The sequence below is a fragment of the Alternaria triticimaculans genome (genome assembly GCF_023758025.1).
Source record: "Alternaria triticimaculans strain BMP 0046 chromosome Unknown scaffold_8, whole genome shotgun sequence".
NCBI lineage: Eukaryota > Fungi > Ascomycota > Dothideomycetes > Pleosporales > Pleosporaceae > Alternaria > Alternaria triticimaculans.
The window spans coordinates 1,349,924-1,371,318 of NW_026055965.1; the positions used below are offsets into that span (position 1 = coordinate 1,349,924).

At 52.4% G+C, this 21,395-nt stretch overlaps 7 protein-coding genes across 7 annotated transcripts; 5 read left to right on the forward strand and 2 right to left on the reverse strand.

Annotated features, from left to right (window-relative positions):
- Window positions 1-1,569: 1,569 nt before the first annotated feature.
- On the forward strand, window positions 1,570-2,565 carry J4E78_006366 (uncharacterized protein; the record flags this gene model as incomplete). Its single annotated transcript, XM_049366978.1, has 1 exon — window positions 1,570-2,565. The coding sequence occupies one exon, from the start codon at window positions 1,570-1,572 to the stop codon at window positions 2,563-2,565; it is 996 nt and encodes a 331-aa protein (XP_049221684.1).
- A 1,205-nt stretch (window positions 2,566-3,770) lies between these two features.
- Window positions 3,771-4,751, forward strand: J4E78_006367 (uncharacterized protein; the record flags this gene model as incomplete). Its single annotated transcript, XM_049366979.1, has 1 exon — window positions 3,771-4,751. One exon carries the CDS (start codon window positions 3,771-3,773, stop codon window positions 4,749-4,751), a length of 981 nt encoding a protein of 326 aa, XP_049221685.1.
- A 1,296-nt stretch (window positions 4,752-6,047) lies between these two features.
- On the reverse strand, window positions 6,048-6,467 carry J4E78_006368 (uncharacterized protein; the record flags this gene model as incomplete). Its single annotated transcript, XM_049366980.1, has 2 exons — window positions 6,048-6,163; window positions 6,230-6,467. 2 exons carry the CDS (start codon window positions 6,465-6,467, stop codon window positions 6,048-6,050), a joined length of 354 nt encoding a protein of 117 aa, XP_049221686.1.
- A 2,335-nt stretch (window positions 6,468-8,802) lies between these two features.
- Window positions 8,803-10,362, reverse strand: J4E78_006369 (uncharacterized protein; the record flags this gene model as incomplete). The annotated part of the gene is made up of 1 exon (XM_049366981.1): window positions 8,803-10,362. One exon carries the CDS (start codon window positions 10,360-10,362, stop codon window positions 8,803-8,805), a length of 1,560 nt encoding a protein of 519 aa, XP_049221687.1.
- A 971-nt stretch (window positions 10,363-11,333) lies between these two features.
- On the forward strand, window positions 11,334-12,560 carry J4E78_006370 (uncharacterized protein; the record flags this gene model as incomplete). Its single annotated transcript, XM_049366982.1, has 1 exon — window positions 11,334-12,560. One exon carries the CDS (start codon window positions 11,334-11,336, stop codon window positions 12,558-12,560), a length of 1,227 nt encoding a protein of 408 aa, XP_049221688.1.
- A 1,365-nt stretch (window positions 12,561-13,925) lies between these two features.
- J4E78_006371 (uncharacterized protein) lies at window positions 13,926-16,492 on the forward strand (the record flags this gene model as incomplete). The annotated part of the gene is made up of 6 exons (XM_049366983.1): window positions 13,926-14,316; window positions 14,368-15,210; window positions 15,261-15,427; window positions 15,477-15,743; window positions 15,794-16,011; window positions 16,060-16,492. The coding sequence occupies 6 exons, from the start codon at window positions 13,926-13,928 to the stop codon at window positions 16,490-16,492; spliced, it is 2,319 nt and encodes a 772-aa protein (XP_049221689.1).
- Window positions 16,493-18,320: 1,828 nt separating this feature from the next.
- On the forward strand, window positions 18,321-19,403 carry J4E78_006372 (uncharacterized protein; the record flags this gene model as incomplete). Its single annotated transcript, XM_049366984.1, has 2 exons — window positions 18,321-18,442; window positions 18,575-19,403. 2 exons carry the CDS (start codon window positions 18,321-18,323, stop codon window positions 19,401-19,403), a joined length of 951 nt encoding a protein of 316 aa, XP_049221690.1.
- Window positions 19,404-21,395: the final 1,992 nt, after the last annotated feature.

A 21,395-nucleotide genomic window follows, 5' to 3' on the forward strand; every position in this document is an offset into this window, starting at 1 on the left:
CTCCAAATCATGACGGCTAGAGTGGGTGATACGCAATTGGGCCGAGCCATACTGGAAGGGAGAGTAGCTGCGATAGACGAAATGTCTGATAAGTTGAAGAGTTTAGAGATTCGCTACGGAAGGTTGATGGATGAGAACACCGTGGGGACAAAAGGCGAACGATTTGGATTTGGGACAGTGGATGAGACCATCTCGCTGAGAAAGAGGAGATAAACGTGTCTAATACTGGGATCTCTCGTTCGCGCAACAAGACACACCGACTATGTGACTCGCATTCATACTACTGTATGATGATGATGCCTGTCCCATGATCAGCCCATTAACATCTCCCATCCTGATCCCCACACGTTCGCCTAGCTCGCCATCCACCGGCTCACAAACGGGATAACCGCCGCCGCACCAAAATGCGGCAACGCGAACCCCAGCCCAGCATACTTCATCGTGACTAGCCCATCCACAAAGCCGTCCACCGCCAACATTGTCGCCATCAACGCGACGGCCTTTACATCCCCCCGTTGCAAGAAGATGCCCGCGATGATACCAAAAGTTAAATTGCGACCGCCCATACATTGGACGAAACCAGATGCGAAAGTATCGGGCTCAACGGGCATGCCAAAGCCAGCGGCGAAGGTGGTGGGTGCGAGGAGGGCGAAGAGGCCGGTGCTTAGGAGGAAGCCGGTCACGCCGTAGTTGGCAAGTAGTTTGAGTTGGGTCGACATTTAGGGAGGGTTATGAGATTGGTAGAATGTGTCTGGCATGGAAGGAGCGATGTTGCGTTGAGGCAGGTACCTACGTAGGGAGGCTGGACGTGACGTCATGATGTTATCTCCTTTGCCGCAGTCACCACATTCATCGACGCGCTTCACATATAGATGCTACCGATACTATTGAGCGCATTTTCTGATGCAGCTACCACTTTCAATGCGAATTGCAACTGTTCCAAGGTTGGCAAAGTGAGTTCAACCTGGAAGCGCCGATGAGCGTAAGGATGTGATACATTGTTCAGGCTGATCCACGCCCTGACGCAAAGAGCGGTGGACCGACCTCAACACGAAACCGATGGTATTACACGACGAGTAGTCAATATGTGAAGTTGACTAGATGAGTAATCGGACAAGGAGTGTAGTTACGCCAAGCCTCTAAATTGTGTCGCCGATGAGGAGTAGGGCCGACGTTTGCTTCCCACTCCGCACGTCGACATGTTACAGCTGGCGTTATGCGGTATTTCCGGTATATGTTGGTAAACTGCACTTCCTTAGTAAGACTAGCTCGGAGACAGAATGTCAATGCAGACGGAGGAGCGGTGATGTTAGCAAGGCACCCTTCCTTTCAGCTGTGTTCGAAGGGTGTCCGTGGACACCGTCTCCGAGCTGCTTACAGATGGCGGAGTTTAGGTAGTTGAACAACAGGTTTTTGATCAAAGACTTACAAGATGTGGACAAGAAGCGCATTAGTTGACAGCGGTAAGAGGGTATAAAGGAACAGCACTTCTCATCTCTTGTAGCTCTCATCAAACACTACAGTTTCTACATCCCATCACTACCTATCTTCCCAAGACCAATCGCCAGAATGACTACTCGTTACGCATCCGCCCATCAATCGCCCAACGGCCCCGGTGACCAACGCCCTACGGCCTCTCAGATCATCGCAGATGAGAACCTCCAAGGGAAATGGTCGGACAAGACAGTCCTCATCACCGGCTGCTCTTCTGGTCTTGGTATTGAGACTGCAAAATCGTTGTTCGAAACCGGTGCGACGCTCTTCCTTACGGCTCGAGATCTCAACAAAGCCAAGTCCGCACTCGGAAGCCTGGTAGAGAGCGACCGTGTTCACCTCTTGGAGCTCGACCTCAACTCTTTAGCCAGCGTGCGCAAATGCGCCGACTCGTTCTTGGCCCAGCACGATCGTCTCAATGTCTTCATTGGAAATGCAGGCATCATGGCGTGCCCAGAAGGACGCACCGCAGATGGCTTTGAAACCCAGTTCGGTACCAATCACCTGGCTCATTTCCTGTTGGTCCAACTTCTTCTTCCTACGTTGGTCAAATCGAGCACCCCGGAGTTCAAATCACGCGTTGTCATGCTTGCGTCGACCGGTCATCGCATGGGTGGCATCCATCTCGACAATCTCAACCTCGAGGGCGAATACCACCCCTGGACAGCCTACGGCCAGAGCAAGACAGCCAACATCTACACCGCTACCGAACTCAACCGCCGATACGGAAGCGAAGGTGTACTAGCGTTCTCTGTCCATCCCGGGTTGATCTTCACTGGCCTCATGACGCATATCGACAAGGAGACGATGGAGTCGTGGGATAAGAACCCCAACATCGGCAAGGCGCTCAAGAGCCCACAGCAAGGTGCTGCGACTACGGTCTGGGCGGCTACCGCGAAGGCTTTGGAAGACCAGGGTGGCAAATACCTTGAAGAGTGCCAGATATCCAGCGTACTCAATCCAGACCCTGCATCCGACGAGCCCGGTTATGCGCCTCATGCGTACGATGAGGAGAAGGAGAGGTTGTTGTGGGAGAAGTCTTTGAAGTTGGTCAAGCCTTTCATGGAGTAGCTTGCGCGTCTTCTATCGTTCCTGTATTCGAAGCGCTCCTTTTGCTAGATTCTAGATACTGTACTCCCTCAGCAATATACAAACGTGATGAGAACTTCTTTTGGCCCATATCTGTGCGAAGATCTCGCGAATTTTGTGCACAATCCGTAAAACCATCACACGCGATTTGATGATACGTGGAGAAGCGACTGTTTCGAAGTGTTGAAAGACGCGGTCGCGCATTAGCACGAAGATTCCGTGAAGTACGGTCCTGAAGATACGAGACGGCGTTGCGCATATAGGCTTCGTCACGTGCGCAGAGTCTTCTCCATCCCTAGGTTGAGTGATGTAGACTTGTCCGATGTCTCCAGAGCGAAACTCTTCGACGCCAAAATTGCTGTCAGAATTTCCCTGGGGAGAAAGAACGTCCCGCTGCCCGTAACGTTGTAGCCGTGTCGTGCCCACGGGTCCCGCGGACCCCACAGACGGAAGTAGACAAGGGGGGATGCTTGGCGGATGAGTGGGGCACGCGAACCCAACGCGTGGCTGCCAGCTCGTCCGCCTTCTGCTCCCTCTCGCACGCCATAACATCAATACACGACTACCTTCATCATGTGTCCGAGGCTTTCTGTTGTCGAATCACCTTAGAAGATGCGGTTCTCTCTGCACTAGCTCCAGATCTGGGATAACGCTGCAAAATCTTCTCAGACATGGCGCGTCAGGAAACCAGCGGTTATAGGCGCTCACTCCTAACTCCGCAATGCTCTCCAGCCGCCAACCCGAGTACTGCAACTTTAGATAAAAGATGACAAACGGTTCCATCCGAATTCAGCAGTGCTGGGGCGTCGGACGAATGTCCAAGGCTACCTAGGTAGGCGTACGTGGGCTCCTTTTCATCGCGTAACTGTGGATTACTCAGCGGATAGTGTTCGCTATCATGGCGAATATCGAGGTAATTAGGCCTCGGTGCTTACCGGCCTGGGTGGCCTGAGTGCTTACTGAAGAGCGAGAGTCGACGGCAGAAGCAACAAGAATTGCTCGGGCGTAGCCAAGGCCCAACAAACAATGCACGATCAACCCGTACAAAAAGGAAAGCAACCTTCTTTTTCGCTGCAAGGGATGTACACAGATAAGGGGTTCTTCCATCACCGACACAGTACTCAGAGACAGTGTGCCTTTCAACATCAACTCAGCTCTTCCGAAAAGCCCTCGATCAACTACCAGCTATGAAGCACTTTCGCGCCAGGATGAAGCCCATGTCCGTCATCTCAGCCCTTATGGCCTCGACATTTGCCACGAATGTTTCGACGATCCACCAGTTTCCCAACGGCACATGGGCCGAAAATATTGCTGCGATGGGCAACGGCTCCCTTCTCGTAACAACCCTCGACGCTGCTCAAGTGCATATCGTCCACCCGCAAGGCTCACCCGCGAGTTCCTCCGTCATCGCCACTTTCCCGAATGCAACTGGCGCCCTAGGAATTACCGAGTTTCAAGAGGATGTCTTCGCTGTGATCGTTGCGAACTCAGTTCCTGGAAACACGACGAATCCACAGAGCTTTTCGTTGTGGAAACTTGATGTGACTGTCAAGGACAAGGCAGTCAGGGTCAGCAAGATGTCTGAACTGCTTGACATGGCTATGCCTAATGGCATGGCGACATTGAATCACGAAATGTTGCTGTTGGCAGATTCGATGTATGGAAATATTGCTGCGTACAACGTCAGCACTGGGAGAACGGAAGTCGTTCTCGAGGATCCTAGCTTAGCAGCCAATCTCTCTGTTCCGGTACAGCTTGGTGCCAACGGGATCAAATTCCACAATGACTACGTATACTACACCAATACTGCCCAGTCTCTGGCTGGCCGCGTTCGAGTTCACCCATCTACCGGCAGACCCAACGGCTTTTTCGAAACCGCGCGCGACTCAATCTTCAACGGTCCTGACGATCTTGCAGTTGCGAGGGATGGCAGTATGTACGTCTGTGCGCCATTGGCAGCACCCTTAGGCGACAAAATTCATCACATCGAACTGAATGGCAAATTCACGACTGTCGCTGAAGGTGGATTGGTGGCAGGCTCTACGGCGTCGACATTCGGAAGAACGGACAAAGACAACAGTACCCTTTATTTGTCTACTATGGGTGGCTTTGGAGCGGATGGAACAGCGAAGGCTGGTGGAAGGGTTGTTGCGGTAAAGCTGCATTAGTAGTACCTGAGATGAGTGAAGCCCTCGGACTCGAGATGGTGCTTCGGGGGTCGGGGTTTACGACAAATGATAAATCTTTACAGTGGATGCACTTTTAAGATATTTAATCCTAGTCTAAGGCATATACGTTTCAAGAGGTCGTGACTTTGGAACTATTAGCGTCTGTATATAGAAACGGCCGGTAGCAAGGCTTAAAAGTCAAGAGTCTGCAAGCACCTCTATTCACTTTGATCGACTGTCTCATATGACCCACTTTACAATGACATAATAGGACATATGACAAGGCCGCAACGATTTGTCAAAGCTACAACTCTGCCACTACACAGTTCTCTCCGGTACATTACTCCCGCTTGGGCAAGAGCTACATGTCCGGCCCCCAACACCTTCCTTTTCATATATCACACAAAGTGCGATTTGAGGGCGCCACCTCATCTTTGCAGCCGATGAATCTCCTCACTACCTGCGCTATTGCAGTTGTCGTTCTCGCGATAGCCTGCATCATGTACAGCTTCATTATTACCGCCATCGACAAAGCCACACACGCCAAACTCCACGCCCCGACAACAGATCGCCGTCGCATGCGACGCAAGGCCGTTGGACATAGGGGTAGGCGTCTTGGGGCAAGCAGAACCTTGCTTTCTTTGCTGACAAAGAGCTACATCATAGCCAGCGACGCCAAATTTTTATACGCCCGAGAACGAGATCCTCTTAAAGTACATCGTTTTACAAAACAGGAACGAATCAAGTTCGGTATAAGCACGAAAAGGGAGAGAGAGGAGGAACTTCCCGACGCATGATGATGCATGAAGCTGGAATACACAAGATACAAGGATACATCCGACTGGAACGGCGCCCAAGTGGTGAGATGCAAGCTGCATAGATATCTGGAATATTGAGGGGCTATAACAACATCAATGAATGCCATCGTTAGCGTTATGGATTTAACCTCAGGCTTTACCTTCGTCATCGCTGGATAACTCATCATATCATTTCCTTGCAGCTTGTTGTCTCAAGGCGAAAACATCGAAGCCCTTTATCCCGCACGTTCACATGGCAAAAAGAGCACGGCTAAGCTAGTCGCACGAGATGTGGCAATAAGCTAGAATTGGAGGTGATGTGGTGAATTGCTACAAACCGCTGCGTCGGACCGTAATGTTGGATAGCAGTCGCGCAGCCTCTCTGTGCCTTGCGGCAAAATCTACTGTAGCTCCAAGTACAAAGCTCTCAGCCGTTCTTCCCTCGAGACCCACGAAGAAGGCCTGATGTCGCACGGCGCTTTCTTCTAGTTGAAGTACTCTAGCAAGTGACGGAGATACCCTTGATAGGGGGGCCAAGAGCGTAGCACTCTCCAGTTATGGTGACATTGGCGAACTGGTTCACACTGGTGCATGTGGCATCTGTCCAGATAGCGACTACATCTCGTTAGCCCTGCGCTTCTCTTCACAGCCCGAGTTATGGGGCCGAAGGAGGTTACGTACCCTTGCAGCCCGCGTTGGCGTAGTTGAGCCTCAAGCTTGCTTGGCAAGCGTCGGTGATGGCATTGCATCCGGCGTGGAGATCGCCCGAACCAGCCTTGTTGCAAATGGTGCCCCTGCAGCCAGCACCAGCATAACGGTCGACGGAGGCAACAGCAGCAACCTGGCGAGGCGAGAAGTCGGAGGCCGGGGAGGCGGTGGCCAGGCCGAGGGCGGCGACAACAACGGTGAGAGCGTACATCTTGGAAGGTTGAAAGATTGGAGAGTGTAAGAGTTGAAGAAAGAATTCGTGATTGTTGGCTGAAGATGGTTGTAGCAATTAGCGGAAGTAAAAGGCATTCTTATACTTGTGATCGCCTATAACCCAGAAGCATGATCTTCAAGCGAGGCTGCAGTCTTGAGGCATCAGCAGCTCTTCGGATCACCGGGAGGCATAGCCTCATCCTTCGCTGTGTTGTCGTTGTTGGTGACGAGAGCTCGGATGTACAGCAGTTTACGGTCTACCCCACGCATGGCCAAGAGCGTCAGCGTAGCGTCAATGCGGTTATCAAACACCAATAGCGATGCAGAATAGCTGACTGAGTTGCCTGTGGCTTGTACTAGCAGATTTGGCTCTTGCAGAGTGTTGACTGTGACGCACTAACGAACGGTAAGATTGTCTAGCTGGCAACGATATGTGATATCCGCGGAAGGAGCTCCGGCGTCATAGGCGTTTGCTGAAGGCATTCGATATCGCTTCGGGCAGTTTGGTAGTGATTTGCGTGGTTGTTTACATAGTAGAAGACCGTTGCCGGTATGGAGCAGATTCCGAAGATGCAGGAAAGTGGTAGGCATTTCCTTGCTTCTCCATACCCGAATAAGCCAGAGCTCTAAAAGGTCTTTGCGGGAAAGCCGAGGCCATGGTAGCACAACGTTAAGACCAGTTTGGCGCGACATAACAAAGGGTTATGCTCTTCTCAGCGGTGGCGTGTTTGTTCTGCGATGATAGGGCCACAGTGCGCATTTCCCATGCATCTTAGTGGTAGGTACTCCGACTCAACGAAATCTCTAACACTTACGTACGCTAGAGACTACCCAATGAAGGGCTACGCAAAGACGCGGGTGTCGAACAAATCGAACGTATTGGCTGACAAGACGGCAACCCGGGTCTAAACTCATCTTGCAGTCTTCAACGTATACGAAGAAGATCGGTCATCGAGCTGATCATACGCAGTCGAGCATCACCGAGATACCATCGAACCCTGCAGCTATATCAGTTGGTTTCCACACATTCAAGATAGGCATGATGCCATGCAGACTCCCTGTAGGTACGATCGCGTGCAGGCTGACACATGGATCTAGTTAGTTGTTACGACGAACACTGCCGAGTCTGTGCTAGTCATAGCCCCAGTGTTCGTCTTCAACCGCCTGGACCTCATCCTAACTCTGCCATGCGTGGTCATCTGGTAAGAATCGCTATAGGAGCGAGAAGTCCTGCAAGCCTTACTAGCAAGTTCGCATGCCAGGTGTCTCAACAAGCCTTCCGGGGACTAGCCTTCGGGCCACACGCATCTGGCGGGCCGAGCCTGTTGTGTGCTTCGGCTGCCGCTTACTGCATCGCGTCTGCAGTATGTAAAGCTAAAATCCCAATTCCAATGTTTGGAGTTGTACTTCCACGTGGGCCAAGCTATCCGCAGGCTCACTAGGGATAAGATCCCTGAAGTGATCTGTAGCCATGGCAGGCAAACCTGGTCGTATACCCAATTCCTCTGCTCATCCAACCGACAGATACTGGACTGGGTAAGATTAGAGGTGTCCGGCCTAGACGCGATGGTAGAATGACCGGGTAAAGTCGGTCTCGCATAATGGGCGTGCATGCAGACATCGTATTTGACCTGTCAACCTGGTCTGTGGGTGCATAGGCGGTGGACGCCGGATCCCCGTCCACCAACAATGAAGCTATGTGATTAACACGCTGGGTAATGAGCTCGGATCGAGAAGGATGAACAGCAGGTTCCTCACGAGATGCAAGACAGTCTTGGCATCTGGTGTATATGGTTGGCGGTCTGTGTGCGGGCGTCTGACTGCTGATGCGGCGTCGGACAGTGATACGCGTTCGGCCTGAGTTACAAAGCATTGATCACCTCGATCTGACCACCAAACGCGTCTGTCGGAACTTTCTCGACCGTATCATGTTGACAGCGTGCGATGGATGCGTGGGAGGAAGGAAGCACCGGGGCCGCTGTCCGCAAGGGCCGTCTCGCTTACGGCTTAGTAAGCCGAATCATGTGATGTTCTAATCTCGACGCGTCCACGGGTAGAGTTCAACTCCCATCACAATCACCTCTCGAGACACTTCCTTATCCTCGCGCAGCCTTGGAAAGATTACAAGGCAACCTCAGACATGCATTCCTGCGACCGTGCACAACAAGGGCTTGGGAAATTACGATTATGGAGAAGTGGTGCTTGCAGCAGCTTCAGATCAGAGCTTCGCGGGTGCTTCTGTCGGTCCACAGCAGGTGAAACTGTAGCATGAAGTACAAGAGCAATTAATATGACAGATAAACACAACGATCCCTCGTACCCTTCGCTTCATACTAGATTTGACGCCTGAACCTCTTCAATGGTCTTTGTTGATCGGCCGGTTGATCAGGATCCCAGCCAACCAAGCAATTCACAGTCTCCGCTCCAAGCCCAGGGTCGTTGATGCGGTCGCCAGTCGGCATGCGGAATTGTCCCATAAGCTTGACATATGAGTCTAGCGCATCGACCATAGTCTTTCCAAGAGCCAGAGCCTTCTCAGCCCTAGTATGCGAATAGAAAGTCAGAAGCTCTAGCGCATCTTCCCGCATTCCGTTGTCCACCAAAGTCTTAGCGCTGCGCTCAACCCACTCCATGTCTGCGAATGACGCGTTCTCAAATCCGTGGAGCATGTTTTGGACGATGGGTAGGTATGACTCCGGATCTGAGCAAGTGTAGTAGAGGACCTGCTTGAAGATGCGTCCGGCGAAGTGCGTGGCTTCTTGGTATTGGTAGTCGGTATCTAAGAAGGTGGATGCGGCATCTTTGTAGAGATAGCGATGGAGGCCGTACTCAGGTGGCACGCTCTTCACACCCAGCCACCACGGGTTGAAGGGTGCCGTCACAGATCCGGTTGGAGCGACCCAGATGCGAATCAGATCCGGGTCCATGTCTGCGCGAAGAGACACTACTTGGCCATATCCGGCTTCATCATCTGAAATACGGTAGTCGCGAACGCGCTCGATCAGGTCTTTCTCGGTCACCGGAGCCATTGCGCGGGTGGCGTTCTCAAGAGCCGCTTGAGACATGTACTTCGCACCTCCGTCTCGCGCAGTGTATCCCTCCGCTTGGTAGGCATACGCATTGAAGATGTTGAACGGCTCGGTGCCGTTCGGATTCCACCAGCCCTGTTCGACGGCAAAGCTCACGATGTTCGGGCTACCCATGTAGTCTGTACTGTTTTCGAAATCGACCGGGAATTCCTCAATGTAACCTGGGTAAAGCACACGTACGTCGTTTTCGCCGAGACGTTCTGCAGCCCAAAGGTTCTTGCCTCCTGACATCTGCCATACAACCCAGCCTTCGTTCGCGTCTGCGATGAGATGCGAGTTACCTCCATAATCGGCATATCCGTATTCTGCAATCATCTGGCCAATGAGCTCAACACCTTCGCGGGCGGTGCTCGCGCGTTCCATAACAATACGAGCTAGGTCGGAGTATTGTAAACCTGTCTGAGGGTTTGGCGTCATGGCAATAAGATCATCTCGGTTTTGTGCCCAGATGTCCCTAACAGCGACGCCCTTCTCATTCACACCACCATTCGTCAGTGGAGGTGGGAAGCCCTCGAAGTCGGAGTATTCCATCGAAAGATAGCGGAATGTGTGCGGCACTTGGGAGATGTTCATCAGTTTTCCAGGCATCGATGCGTCTTCGGTAACTCCAACTGTGATTGTCGCATTCGGGGCGTGATCTTTTGCTGGGAAGATCTGAAGCCAGTGCGAGGACACTTCTTCTCCGGTGCCACCCAGCATAACACTGCCATCCTGCGTTAGGTTCTTTCCGACGTAAAATCCATAGCTTGCTCGGGCGGGCTTCGCGAGGCTCAGAAGCCCTACTGCAAGAAGCTGTGTAAGCATGTTGCCGTCCGGTGGTAAAGATGAAGAGGCAAGAACATCGAGCAAGTATCTCGGAGTTTTTTTTGCGGATTCTTTCTCACAGCAAGGGTGGGGGTGCTCGAAAGCGGTCCGACTACGTCAGATAACTCCGACACGGCACATTGCGGAGATCACATCGACTGGAGAAGGTCAAGCTTGTGGTGTTGGAGATGCGCTATGCAGGAACCGGTTCGGTGGGCCTTGGCACCTGAGTCGTGAACTACTGTTCGGAAATATTGTCGGGCGCGGCGGCCGCTTATCGCACACGTGAGTCCAACGACCGCTATGGCTTCACAGCTGCCTCATCCTTGACTGCTAAACGTTGCAACGTTGTGATCCAGCGGTGTTGAGGAGCGCGTCTCGCAAATTGAGGAGGCGGGGTTGATTCGCAAGCCACTACGCTAATCATGCGCGAAGGAGCGGGTCGTCGGGTCTGACTCTTTCGTGTCGTTTGAACTCCGTCGCCAGCATGCATCCAGATATCTCCGTGCCAATGAGTTTATGATGCGGTGGGTTTAATCGCTATCGCTCAAAGTGACTCATAAAGGCTCATGTCTTCCGCATGTAGCAATCTCCATCACCACAACGGCCATCGTGAGGTTTTGCAGGGCTTGCGATCTCGAAAGCAGCGTTATGTTGGTGCCTGGAGGGACCGCGAGAGCGATGAGGCAAGTCTATGAGCAGACTAGGAAGGCGAAAACGCCCTCGCCATGTTTTGCGCAAATTGCGCCCTTGAGAAAGGCGTTGTGTTGGTATCCGGGAGGATCGCGAGGATGGTAAGCTACCTATTCTTGAGTGCATACGCTAGGCAGACACATCGACCTGTAGGAATGTGTATAAGTATCTGAGGCATCCAGGCTGCAACATAGCAGACTCACACTTCTCCTCTAGAGTATCTAGGTATCTCAATCCCTCGAATTATCATCGCATCTTTGTCATCACTACCACCTGCAATGGCTTCCGGTTCGGCGCCCTCTACTATCCCGCGTCAGCGCATCCGCGATCTGTTACCAACTCTGCATCTTGGTCGCTACCAGCCCGGCCCAAAGAACAGTCTGACAGATATTCCCGGTGTACTCGTGCACACTGAGTCCATCCATTCATCTCCTGCTTATCCCGATGCCCCACCGAACGACATCAACACTGGCGTGACGACCATCATTCCGCGCAAGGACTGGTTTCACAAAGCTTGTTTCGCAGGCATGTTCCGCTTCAACGGCTCTGGGGAAATGACTGGAGCGCATCTGATCGAAGAGATGGGCCTTCTTTTCTCCCCAATCATCATCACGGGGAGCTTTGGCGTTGGCTCAGCGTACAACGGCATCTACGAATATGCGATCCGTGAGAACTGCGACAAGAATGGAAAGGTCGATTGGTTCCTATTGCCTGTCGTCGCGGAGACCTTTGATGGTTTCCTGCACGATGTGTCCAAATTTGCTGTGACACCGAAGCATGTCGTAGATGGCATCGACAAAGCAAGCAGCGACCCTGTGAAAGAGGGAAACACGGGCGGTGGAACGGGTATGATTTGCCATTACTTCAAGGGTGGCACTGGATCCAGCTCTCGTGTAGTGCCTGGTGAGGATGGCAAGAGTTATGCAGTCGCGGCTCTGGTCCAAGCGAATTACGGCAAGATGTGGGATCTCAAGATCGGAGGTGCGCCGATTGGGAGACTCATCTATGAAGAGCAGAAGCGAAAGATTGAGGAGAACCCTGACGATCCAGAACTACTGGCACAAGCGAACCTACTGTTCAAGGTGAAGAAGGAGAAGGACAAGAAAGATGGATCCATCATAATCATCCTGGCCACGGACGCGCCGCTTCACCCGCAACAACTGCAAAGGCTCGCCAAACGTGCGACTGTCGGATTGTCTCGCGTAGGTGGCTACGGCACGAACTCTTCCGGCGATGTCTTCCTCGCGTTCTCTACCGCCAACGAGTTGAACGTGCAGACAGTCACAGCGGGGCAAGCATCTGTTGATCCGTACAAGGCGAGAGAGGTATCGGTGACCATGACCGACGATCAGACAATCAATGCCTTATTTGAGGCGAGCGCTGACGCAGTCGAAGAAGCAATATACAATGTCCTGTGTATGGCGGAGACAATGGACGGTAACGGAAACAAGATTGAAGCGCTGAACCTGGAGCGCGTGAAAGAGCTGATGCAAAAGTACCTGTAGCGTAGTGCATACTTCCGAAAATTGACCCCCATTTGCTCGATATGATGCGTACAGAACACTGTTATTTTGGGGCGTTTCCAAGCCCATCGTCTGCAGTAGCTCGTGTAAGGATTGGGCAGTCGTACTAATTTTGATAGTTCAAGAGAGCCTGATATTTGGCCAAGGACGTGGTGCATGTGTCGGTTGCTGTACCCTTTGATGCGATTTGACAGCTGTTGCTTGTGTAGCGTGGATCGTCATGCGTGATCCAGGCACGAGCCTCATGATTGATGGCTGAATGCTCCAAGTCGATGAACAGGATCTGAGTGCACGTGCTTAGCACGACGGCCACGAGGCTGCTCGTTTCACAACATGGAGATCAGCAGCTTTGCCAGCGCCAATGGCAAGGCTGCGCGAATCTACCATGGCCATGATCAGCAAGAGTGTGTGTGGGGAAAGGGTACCGATCCAAGCGAAGAGACATTCCCTACTCATCGCGCGGAGGTGTGGCGCAGAGATGCACGGGAACCGGGAAGTCGTGTGGGTAAGCTAGAGGCTGGCGAGATGGCGCGCCGCTGTGTCGGAGATGCACGAACAGTCTAGGCCTTTGGCCTACATAAGAACACGATCGTCGAGCAGCTTTCGATCGGTAAACCCCGGTCGTGGGTTACACACTCAAGAGACACTGTAGTGCAGATGATGGCTTCTGACTGGAACAGGGAGGTGGAAAGCAATTCCGTAGCTGCTTCATGTATTTGAGTGGTGGAAGGGCGGTCAACTTTAAGCTTCCCGGGAATCATTCCCTCGGCAGATAGCGCAAAAGATCATACGTTGATTCTGGAGCGCGTATAGCTGCATTGAGCGGCAACACACTGGTAGTGAGTGTTTGGGCCACATGATTCGCATCGTTGTCTTTGCGTGGTGTTCTGAGGTCTGGACACAGCGCGGTGCTGCTGCTGATGTCGGTAGCACGCTAGAGAAGGCCGATGCGCTCAGCAGCAATAGCGAAATGAGATGAACAGCAGCAGGACCGAGCCGTCTTAGCAATACGTGCTCATGGAAAAACACAAACACCATGGGCGCGTCGTGTGGCGGCGTCTTGAATTCCCATGGAAGTTCTTGCCCTGTGGCAGAAACCGGCTACTGCCACTAGCGTGTGTCAAAAGTGGGCCCGGGCTGTGACGTTCGAGGCTCTCCCAGAACACCCTTCTTTTCATCTACGCGGTCTGGATCACCGGCCACGACTGCGCGCTACCCTATAACGTCCATCTCAGCTTCAGCCCGCCTGTAAGGCCATAGTCGCGGCATCTGTCATGCCGTGTGGCAGCGCTCATATATGCCATTTGTCCCTTTTCCCATCTTCTTCCACCACAGACGTCACCCCTCATGGCGATCCCTACCTTTCCGAGTTCTTCTGTCCCAGACCTCACTGAAGTCTTGGAGCGACTTGGGCTCACTCAGTATGCTCAGGTGCTCGCTGAGAATGGGTTCCACAACTGGGAGACGGTTGTAGACATCACGGAGGACGATTTAACAGCGCTCGAGTTCAAGCTTGGCCACAGGAGATTACTACAGCGAGAGATTGCCACGTACCGCGGCATCCCTCAATCACTATCACTGGAGCCAGAAAATAACTCGCCTGAGCCGACGTCATTATCGACCTCCGCTTTGGAAAGTTTCACCAGGCAAACAACGTCCCTGCCACCACGAGAGAAGAGGAGGTACAGGCGGCATCCGCGGGCAGACCCAAATGCGCCAAAGAAGCCAAAGACAGCATGTACGCTCTTCGCACATGATATCATCAGGACTTGATCTAACTTGTTGTCAGATGTAAACTTCGCCGACCAGCTTCGTACCGACCATGAGGTCAGCCAACTATCCTTTGTGGATATAGCTCGCGAAGTCGGTCGGAGATGGCAGGAGCTTCCTTCAGAGAGAAAGCGTATCTGGGAAAGCAATGCGGCCCGAGCCATGCAAGAGTTCGAAGCCCAAATGGACGACTACAAGAAGACGGATAACTGGCGAAAGTATCAGGCCTATCTGAACGAGTTCAAGTCGCAACAATCAAGTCCGAGCATTGGCAAACAGCGACCGACGAATAGTCGCTCAACGACCGACACTTCTAACAACACGAGACAATACTCACGTGCTAGCCCGAGCTCTTCAGACAGCCCGGTATCTCTCCAATCAAGCAGCATATCAGCCGGACCCGAAGCCGAAGCATGCCACAATGCTCTGACGCTGGCCTTCAGTGAGTTGGTCACCCTCAGAGGCGAGATACTCAATGGATCCGGCCAGCAGTTCAGTCAAGCATTTTTGCCGACCGAGGATCGTGTTCGGCGGTCCATGTACGCGTTCGTGCAAGGAACTGGGTCGCTGCTCTTCATGTGGACTTATGATGAGGTTAATGAGATACTTGACCGTATCTACCGGCCCCAAAAGAAGGTGGACGACATGACACTTGCCGAATGCTTCACAGTTGCTGCTATGGGCGCGCATTACGACATCGATGCCTACCCTGATCGGATGCGCCGATTGCTCTACGCATCTGGGACCCTTCATTTCAACGAGCAGACTGCCAGACAAGACTATTTCCGCACAATGCGCTTGCTATTATCTTTGTCCTTTTATTCTTTGCTCGAGAAGCACATGAGCGCCAAGTATCTTATCGGTATGTTCAACTCGTACACTTGATCATGTGATTGTACTAACAAGCCACAGCTGCAGGACTACAGATCGCCCGTTGGAAGTATCCGGCTCTGCAAACTTCGTCTCGCTCAGCAACGGACGACCACTGGAGAAAGATATTCCGTAGCCTCGTATTCATGGATTCATGGCTTGCCTACACCCTCGGCTATCCCACTGAGGTGACAGCCAGTGACATCCAGGTATGCCAGGGCGAGCCTATATTGATTTTCATGATACTAACATGGCTAGGTCGCCTGCATTGCCCATCGCCAAGATCAGCTGTCCATCGATGAACTCATACACATGCAAACCAGCAAGATCAACCTGATAGCCGCCGAGGTTGCCAAGACACTGGCATCTCCAGAGCTAGCTACCAAAGGGAACATCACCATGCTCACAATGAAGCTGGAAAAGTGGCGTGAAGAAGTTCCGCAAACGTTACAGATCCCTACGCTTCTGTCTAGTGCCGCACAAGACTTGACAGTCTTCCAAAGGCGAGCGGTCTTTATGTTGCACGTAAGGAGACCTTCCATCTTCTTGTATCATCATTTTATTGACTGATTCAGATCATGTATCTTGGTGCACTGGTCCTGCTATACCGCCAGCTACTAGTGGCTTCAGCAGAAGCCCAGCTTATCGACGGAATTCCATCTGCGTTGAATAACATTTCAGTCGAAGATGTCAAGATATACCGACAGGAATGTGCAATGGCTGCCCAGAACATTGCTCGCATATTGAGCCTTATCTCTTTTGACGGTACGCTGACAACGCGTTGCTGGATCATGTAAGTTCGTATACAAAACCCGAACACCCCACGAACTAACGATCATAGTATTTACTGGGCATTCTCAGCTGCCATTTGCCTGCTCTTCAGCGCAACGACTAAACTCATGGACGGTCAAACTGAAGGAGTCGAAGCTGATCTCACGTACGCCAAGTCGTGCATGGATATGCTCGAGCCATGTAAACCATGCGAACCCGTCGCCGCGCGATACCTGGAGACACTCTGGCCCCTATACGACCACTTGCAAGATGTCCATCGTCGGATGATCGGTCGATCAAAGAGCAGCATCTTTGCCATCCTGCAGCCTGATCCGAGTCTGTTGAGCCCACCCATACCTGTGTCGAAGCAAGAGATGGGCCCGATTTCAGAGAAGCTTACAATGCTACTTACGGATCCTTTCGGGAGGAAGCAGACTGCCGACGGCACCCAACGACGCATCCTTAGCAACGATGGGTCGTACTCAGTTTTCTGGTTTAGGTGAAGAAGGCTTCGCTGATATTGTAATGTTTTATCATCGACCAGAGGATACCGGCGGCACGGTCTGGCCAAACAAATCTTAGAGTTCATCAGAGCTACCGTTCTCGATATCGAAGTGCAACAAACCACAAAAGGCCGATGCATAGCTTGTCCGTTATCTGAAGTCCACTGGTAGCCAAGTCCGATAGACGCAAAGTCTACATTAGCTGCAGTCGTTTCTTACAAGACGAATCTGTCATGCTACTAAATATGGCATCATTCTCGAACGCTTGTCACTCCGGCGTGCGCTACAAGACAATTGATCGATAGCGCGACTGCACGTTTCAGTCGTTCCTGACTAGCAGCCAAATCGACGGATTACAAGCCGATGCGCCTGCACGTCCCAGGGGTCTCCTACTGTACTGGTGGGTGAGCGTGGGGGGAAGAACGAAGACCGGAAAGGGGGAAGAGGCGTCGATATCAGCCGTGGTACTGGCTGGGCAACGTCATCTCAACAGCGAAACTGATAGTTTGCACCACGATAGTGCATCTCAAGCAGGAAAGTTGAGACTGCATCCTGCTGTAGCGTCGATCACGGGAGCGCCCGTCCTCCGTAGCGCAAACGCCATCGTCAGCCAATTCCCACTCAGCCCGTATCAGCCTGTATCTGAATCAATCATTGTAGCGTCATGAAAATTTCACCACCAATCTTCCGTTCCACGCAAACATTTCTGTCCTGTCATTGTAGCATGTTGCGATGTTGACGGGACGCACCCTGTTCACGGCCGCGGTACCAGCAAGCGATACGCGTAATTCGGCTCCATATTTCATAAACCGAGCGATATCGCCAGCGACGCAGGGCCGAATAGTTCGCAGTGCAGGTGTAAGAACCATTCGCACAGAGATACAGGCGGTGCGTCCATGACATCTGCAAGTCGAGAGATGGCGCAGCTGAGGTGGTGATGTCGGCCGCTACGCGCTTCCAATAGTGCGGCAGTTAACAATGTCGCGATATCTAGTGCCTCTCGCGAACCCTTGGGCTAGCGACTTTCTTTATCGAAACGTGTTTCAGCGGGGTCGTCCTTGTCAACCGACCGCTCTACCCTCGACGTCGTTTTCGTTTCGATCGCGATGTTCGGGTTGATCGGCCTCTGCGCGGTCGGGTCGGTGTAGCTGCGCTTGCATCATTGAAGATCATGCTCGCAAATTGGTTTAGGGGAAAGGGAGAGAAGTACGTAGGCGCGGGTACACCTGCTGTCTGAGATACAGGAGGCATTTCGCTTCCCTCAAATCAACGAGGTCGCAAAATAAATGCTCCACCGCTTCTTCGTTGTTGATGCTGCTGAAGTGCGGAGAAAAGCAAGCTGTTGATGCGCAACAGGGAACTAACCGCCCACGCCGCGTTTTCTGCCCGAATCCGAAAGGCAGTACTTCCCGGCCGGTGGTGATGCCATCTGGCGCGAGCTAGTTGGCTACATAAAGCAGTCGTGGGATACGGGCTCTGCACAAGCGTGGGCGGATAAGGAAAGGGGGGTGCGCAATATGCAAGTCTAGATCTACAGCAGTCTCCACCCCGGCAGCGCAGCAGCGGGTGGAGCTCCTGGGCATGAGGGAGGCTCGTTCGCGTCATTTGGGGGGTGAAATAGGGAACGGCCGTCCGTTGCAGGGAATAATGATAATACCCTCGAAGCCTTCTCTCCCTGGTATCTTGCTTGCTTTGCTCTTCCCCCTCTTATTTGCTTTTTAGCCTCGTCGTGCGAAGAAGCTTGTTCGTTCTCGTCTGCCTTTCGACTCGAGATAGCCCGACTGCATACCGATGCGAAGCGAGATAGCCACGCCGACAGAGAGATACGATGGACTACGGATACGCTGTGCCGATGGAGAGCCCTTTTGTGATCCCACATGAGGATGTAGAGGCGCTGGGCGAGTCAAAGGCCTTTTGCGCGCTGAGGAGGCATCTGGCTGGTGATGCTGAGTATGTTCATGTTCCTGTTCCTCTTCTCCCGTCGCGAGTAGCTTATCGCGCTTCGTATCGCTTCTCTCCACCTCCACATGCCTATCCACCCCCAGCTCCACGGCAAACCTCAATCACTAACAAGTATGCCAGCTTCTGCGCAACACACACGCAATGTTCTCCCCAAGCGAAACAAACCTACATACTCCACCGCGATATCCTCCACGCCCTGATCATGCCCGTCGTAACCCTCTTCTCCCGCGCATCAACACTAGGCTCAGCGGCACTATGCACACAACGCGCTTCTGATCTCGAACTGGCCTTCTCAGGCGAATCTCGCAGCGCATTCATCGGCCTGCAGTGCTTCATAACCGAAGAATCAGACTGGTGCCGCACCCGGGGCTGCCCAGCATGCGTCGTAACAGCAACCCTTAGCACCGACAGCCACATCCGCCTGACCATCGCCGCAAGTCTGCTTAGCACAGCAAACATCGCGACACCGACGCAGGAAGAACCGCCTCAGCACATCGAGGACCGAACGCTGCCTCCGCTCCCTCACATCCTCCCCGCGCTCCAACACGCCGTTATAAACGACCCGTTCTGGGAGGGCTCAGAGATCTGGGGCTATATTCTCTCGCGCGCAACACAACTCTCCGCTGGTATTCAGGCTCTCATCGCTGAGTGCGTAAACCTCGAGTCCCTCGTTTCGTCGCCGACAACCGAACGCCCCGGCTCGAAGCGGGGATTGACACATCCTACGGTGCCTTTCGTGGTATCTGGACAAGCGGTGCAAGAGAAGGGCGTCAAGCTCAGGAAGAGCAAGCTGGCGAAGCGACAACTCAGACTGCGCGATGAGGAGGTGGAGCTCATGCGCAGAGTAGCCATGCAGTGCTGGGCGAAAGCCCAAGTGCCCAAGCATGTCAGGGGAGAAGTGTTGGGACTGGGCGATAGCAAGAGGACGAGGAGTTTGACCTGCCCGTAGGCAGCGACTCGTTAAGGTGTTATATGGCGTTTTAGGGCTCGCATATGGATGATACCACAGCATACCACTTTTCCTTGGGTTAGGCGGCATCTGATGTCGTGGGACTGGTTGGTCTCGCGGCTGGGTTTGGCAGGCATATACATGGTATGGGGGTATTTCTTTTGTTTGGCATTAGATACTACTGGGGCACAAAGTGGTCTTTAGAGGTCTAATATATCTACATGTTCGCTTTAAGAGAGTGCCCGTTGACGTCCCATCAAGCAAGTTGGCGTGCTTTCTGGTGCCGACAATGATCTGCCAGAGTTCCAGCGATACTTTACCGAGGGTGTTGGGGGCCACATCCGCGCAGGACGGCTCGCCTATCAGCATGTGCATGGGTTGCAGCTGCCCACCTCCATGTAGTCTCAGCCTTTCTTCCCTGCTTACCTTCTCTCATCTACACGACATATCTACGAGCGAGCTGGATCTTTCAGCACACTATTGAACCATTTCGGAATGTACAATCGCATCATCTGAGATCGAACGACTGGAAATAAGCGATGACATACCCGACAAATTGATCTACAAAGCACTCCCAGTGGGCGAATTCATACGCGTGTTGAAGCTTCAACCTGGCGAAACCGACCAAGACATCAAGTGCAGCCTCGAAATTGTTGGCATAGAAGACTCCAAAGCGACCTACGAAGCGATATCGTACGTTTGGGGTGATGCCAAAAACACTGTCAACATATGGTGTAATGGACTGCGAGTGCCAATCACTGCCAGCCTCGCAGATGCTCTTCGAAACTTCCGCCGCACATCTGAGCCTCGAGTACTATGGGCGGATGCCTTGTGCATTAACCAGAAAGACGATAGAGAGAAGGGACATCAGGTCGAGAGAATGGGCGAGGTGTACACCAATGCAAAACGTACACTTGTGTGGCTTGATCGCGATAACCAGGATATCGCTGAAAACGTATTTGCTCTCATGTGTGAGGCGAATACCTACTTGGCGGATTCATTCTCCCAGGCAGACCAGAACTTTTACAAGATGGGACCCTTCGTAAAACCGTACCCTATCTGTATGGAAAAGGAAAGATGGCGAGGGGTCGCGCAACTCTTCGAATTTCCCTGGTTCAGACGAGTATGGACTGTCCAGGAAGCCGCCATCGCTAAGGAATGCCGCTTGTATTGGGGCTCGGTCAGCATCGATATCGCTGATGTATTGGAAATGTGTGTGTGGGTTTCGCAAAAGCAGGACTTCCGTAAAACCATTCGAAATGTCGTTGGGCAAATCAACTATCTTATGGGGAGGAACATACCACTCTACCTCCATTACAATACGCACCGGCCAGAACGATGGCAGCAATCCCGCACTGGCTTGACTTACTTCGCCACTCGCTCTTCAAACGACATGTTTGTGTCTGTCCTTCAGGCAGCCCGATACCTTGAAGCAAGTGATCATAGAGACCATGTTTACGCATTCTTGGGTTGCCCAGCTGCCACTGATAGTCTCGGCCACGCGATAGTGGAGACAGATTATACATCTTCAATAGATGACCTTAATCTTCGCCTCGCTTGTGTACTGATGGATGATGCCGCAGAAGCGCCGTTTGTTCTTTCGGCTGTCACTCACGACAGTAGAGACAGATTCATGAACGGCATGCATCCATCTTGGGTACCGAAATGGCATGTCGCTGGGAAATATCGTTTACCATTAACGAGCCCCAACATTTGGTTCAACGCTGGAGGCAGCAGAGAGTTCTTCACAGCCACCCAGTACGGCAAGAATTGTTTGACAGTTTGTGCATGCACCTTCGACACCGTCATCTGGAAATCAAAGAGAATAGAACTGGACCAAGCGACCTTGAATCCCACGTATGTATCTGCCAGCGGGCTAGACGGATCAATCATCGATACGCTATGGGATGATGTGATGCAAAGCTCATCACAATTCGGTATCACAGTGCGACAAGTCGACTTTTTGCGCACCCTAATGGTTGGTTACGCAAT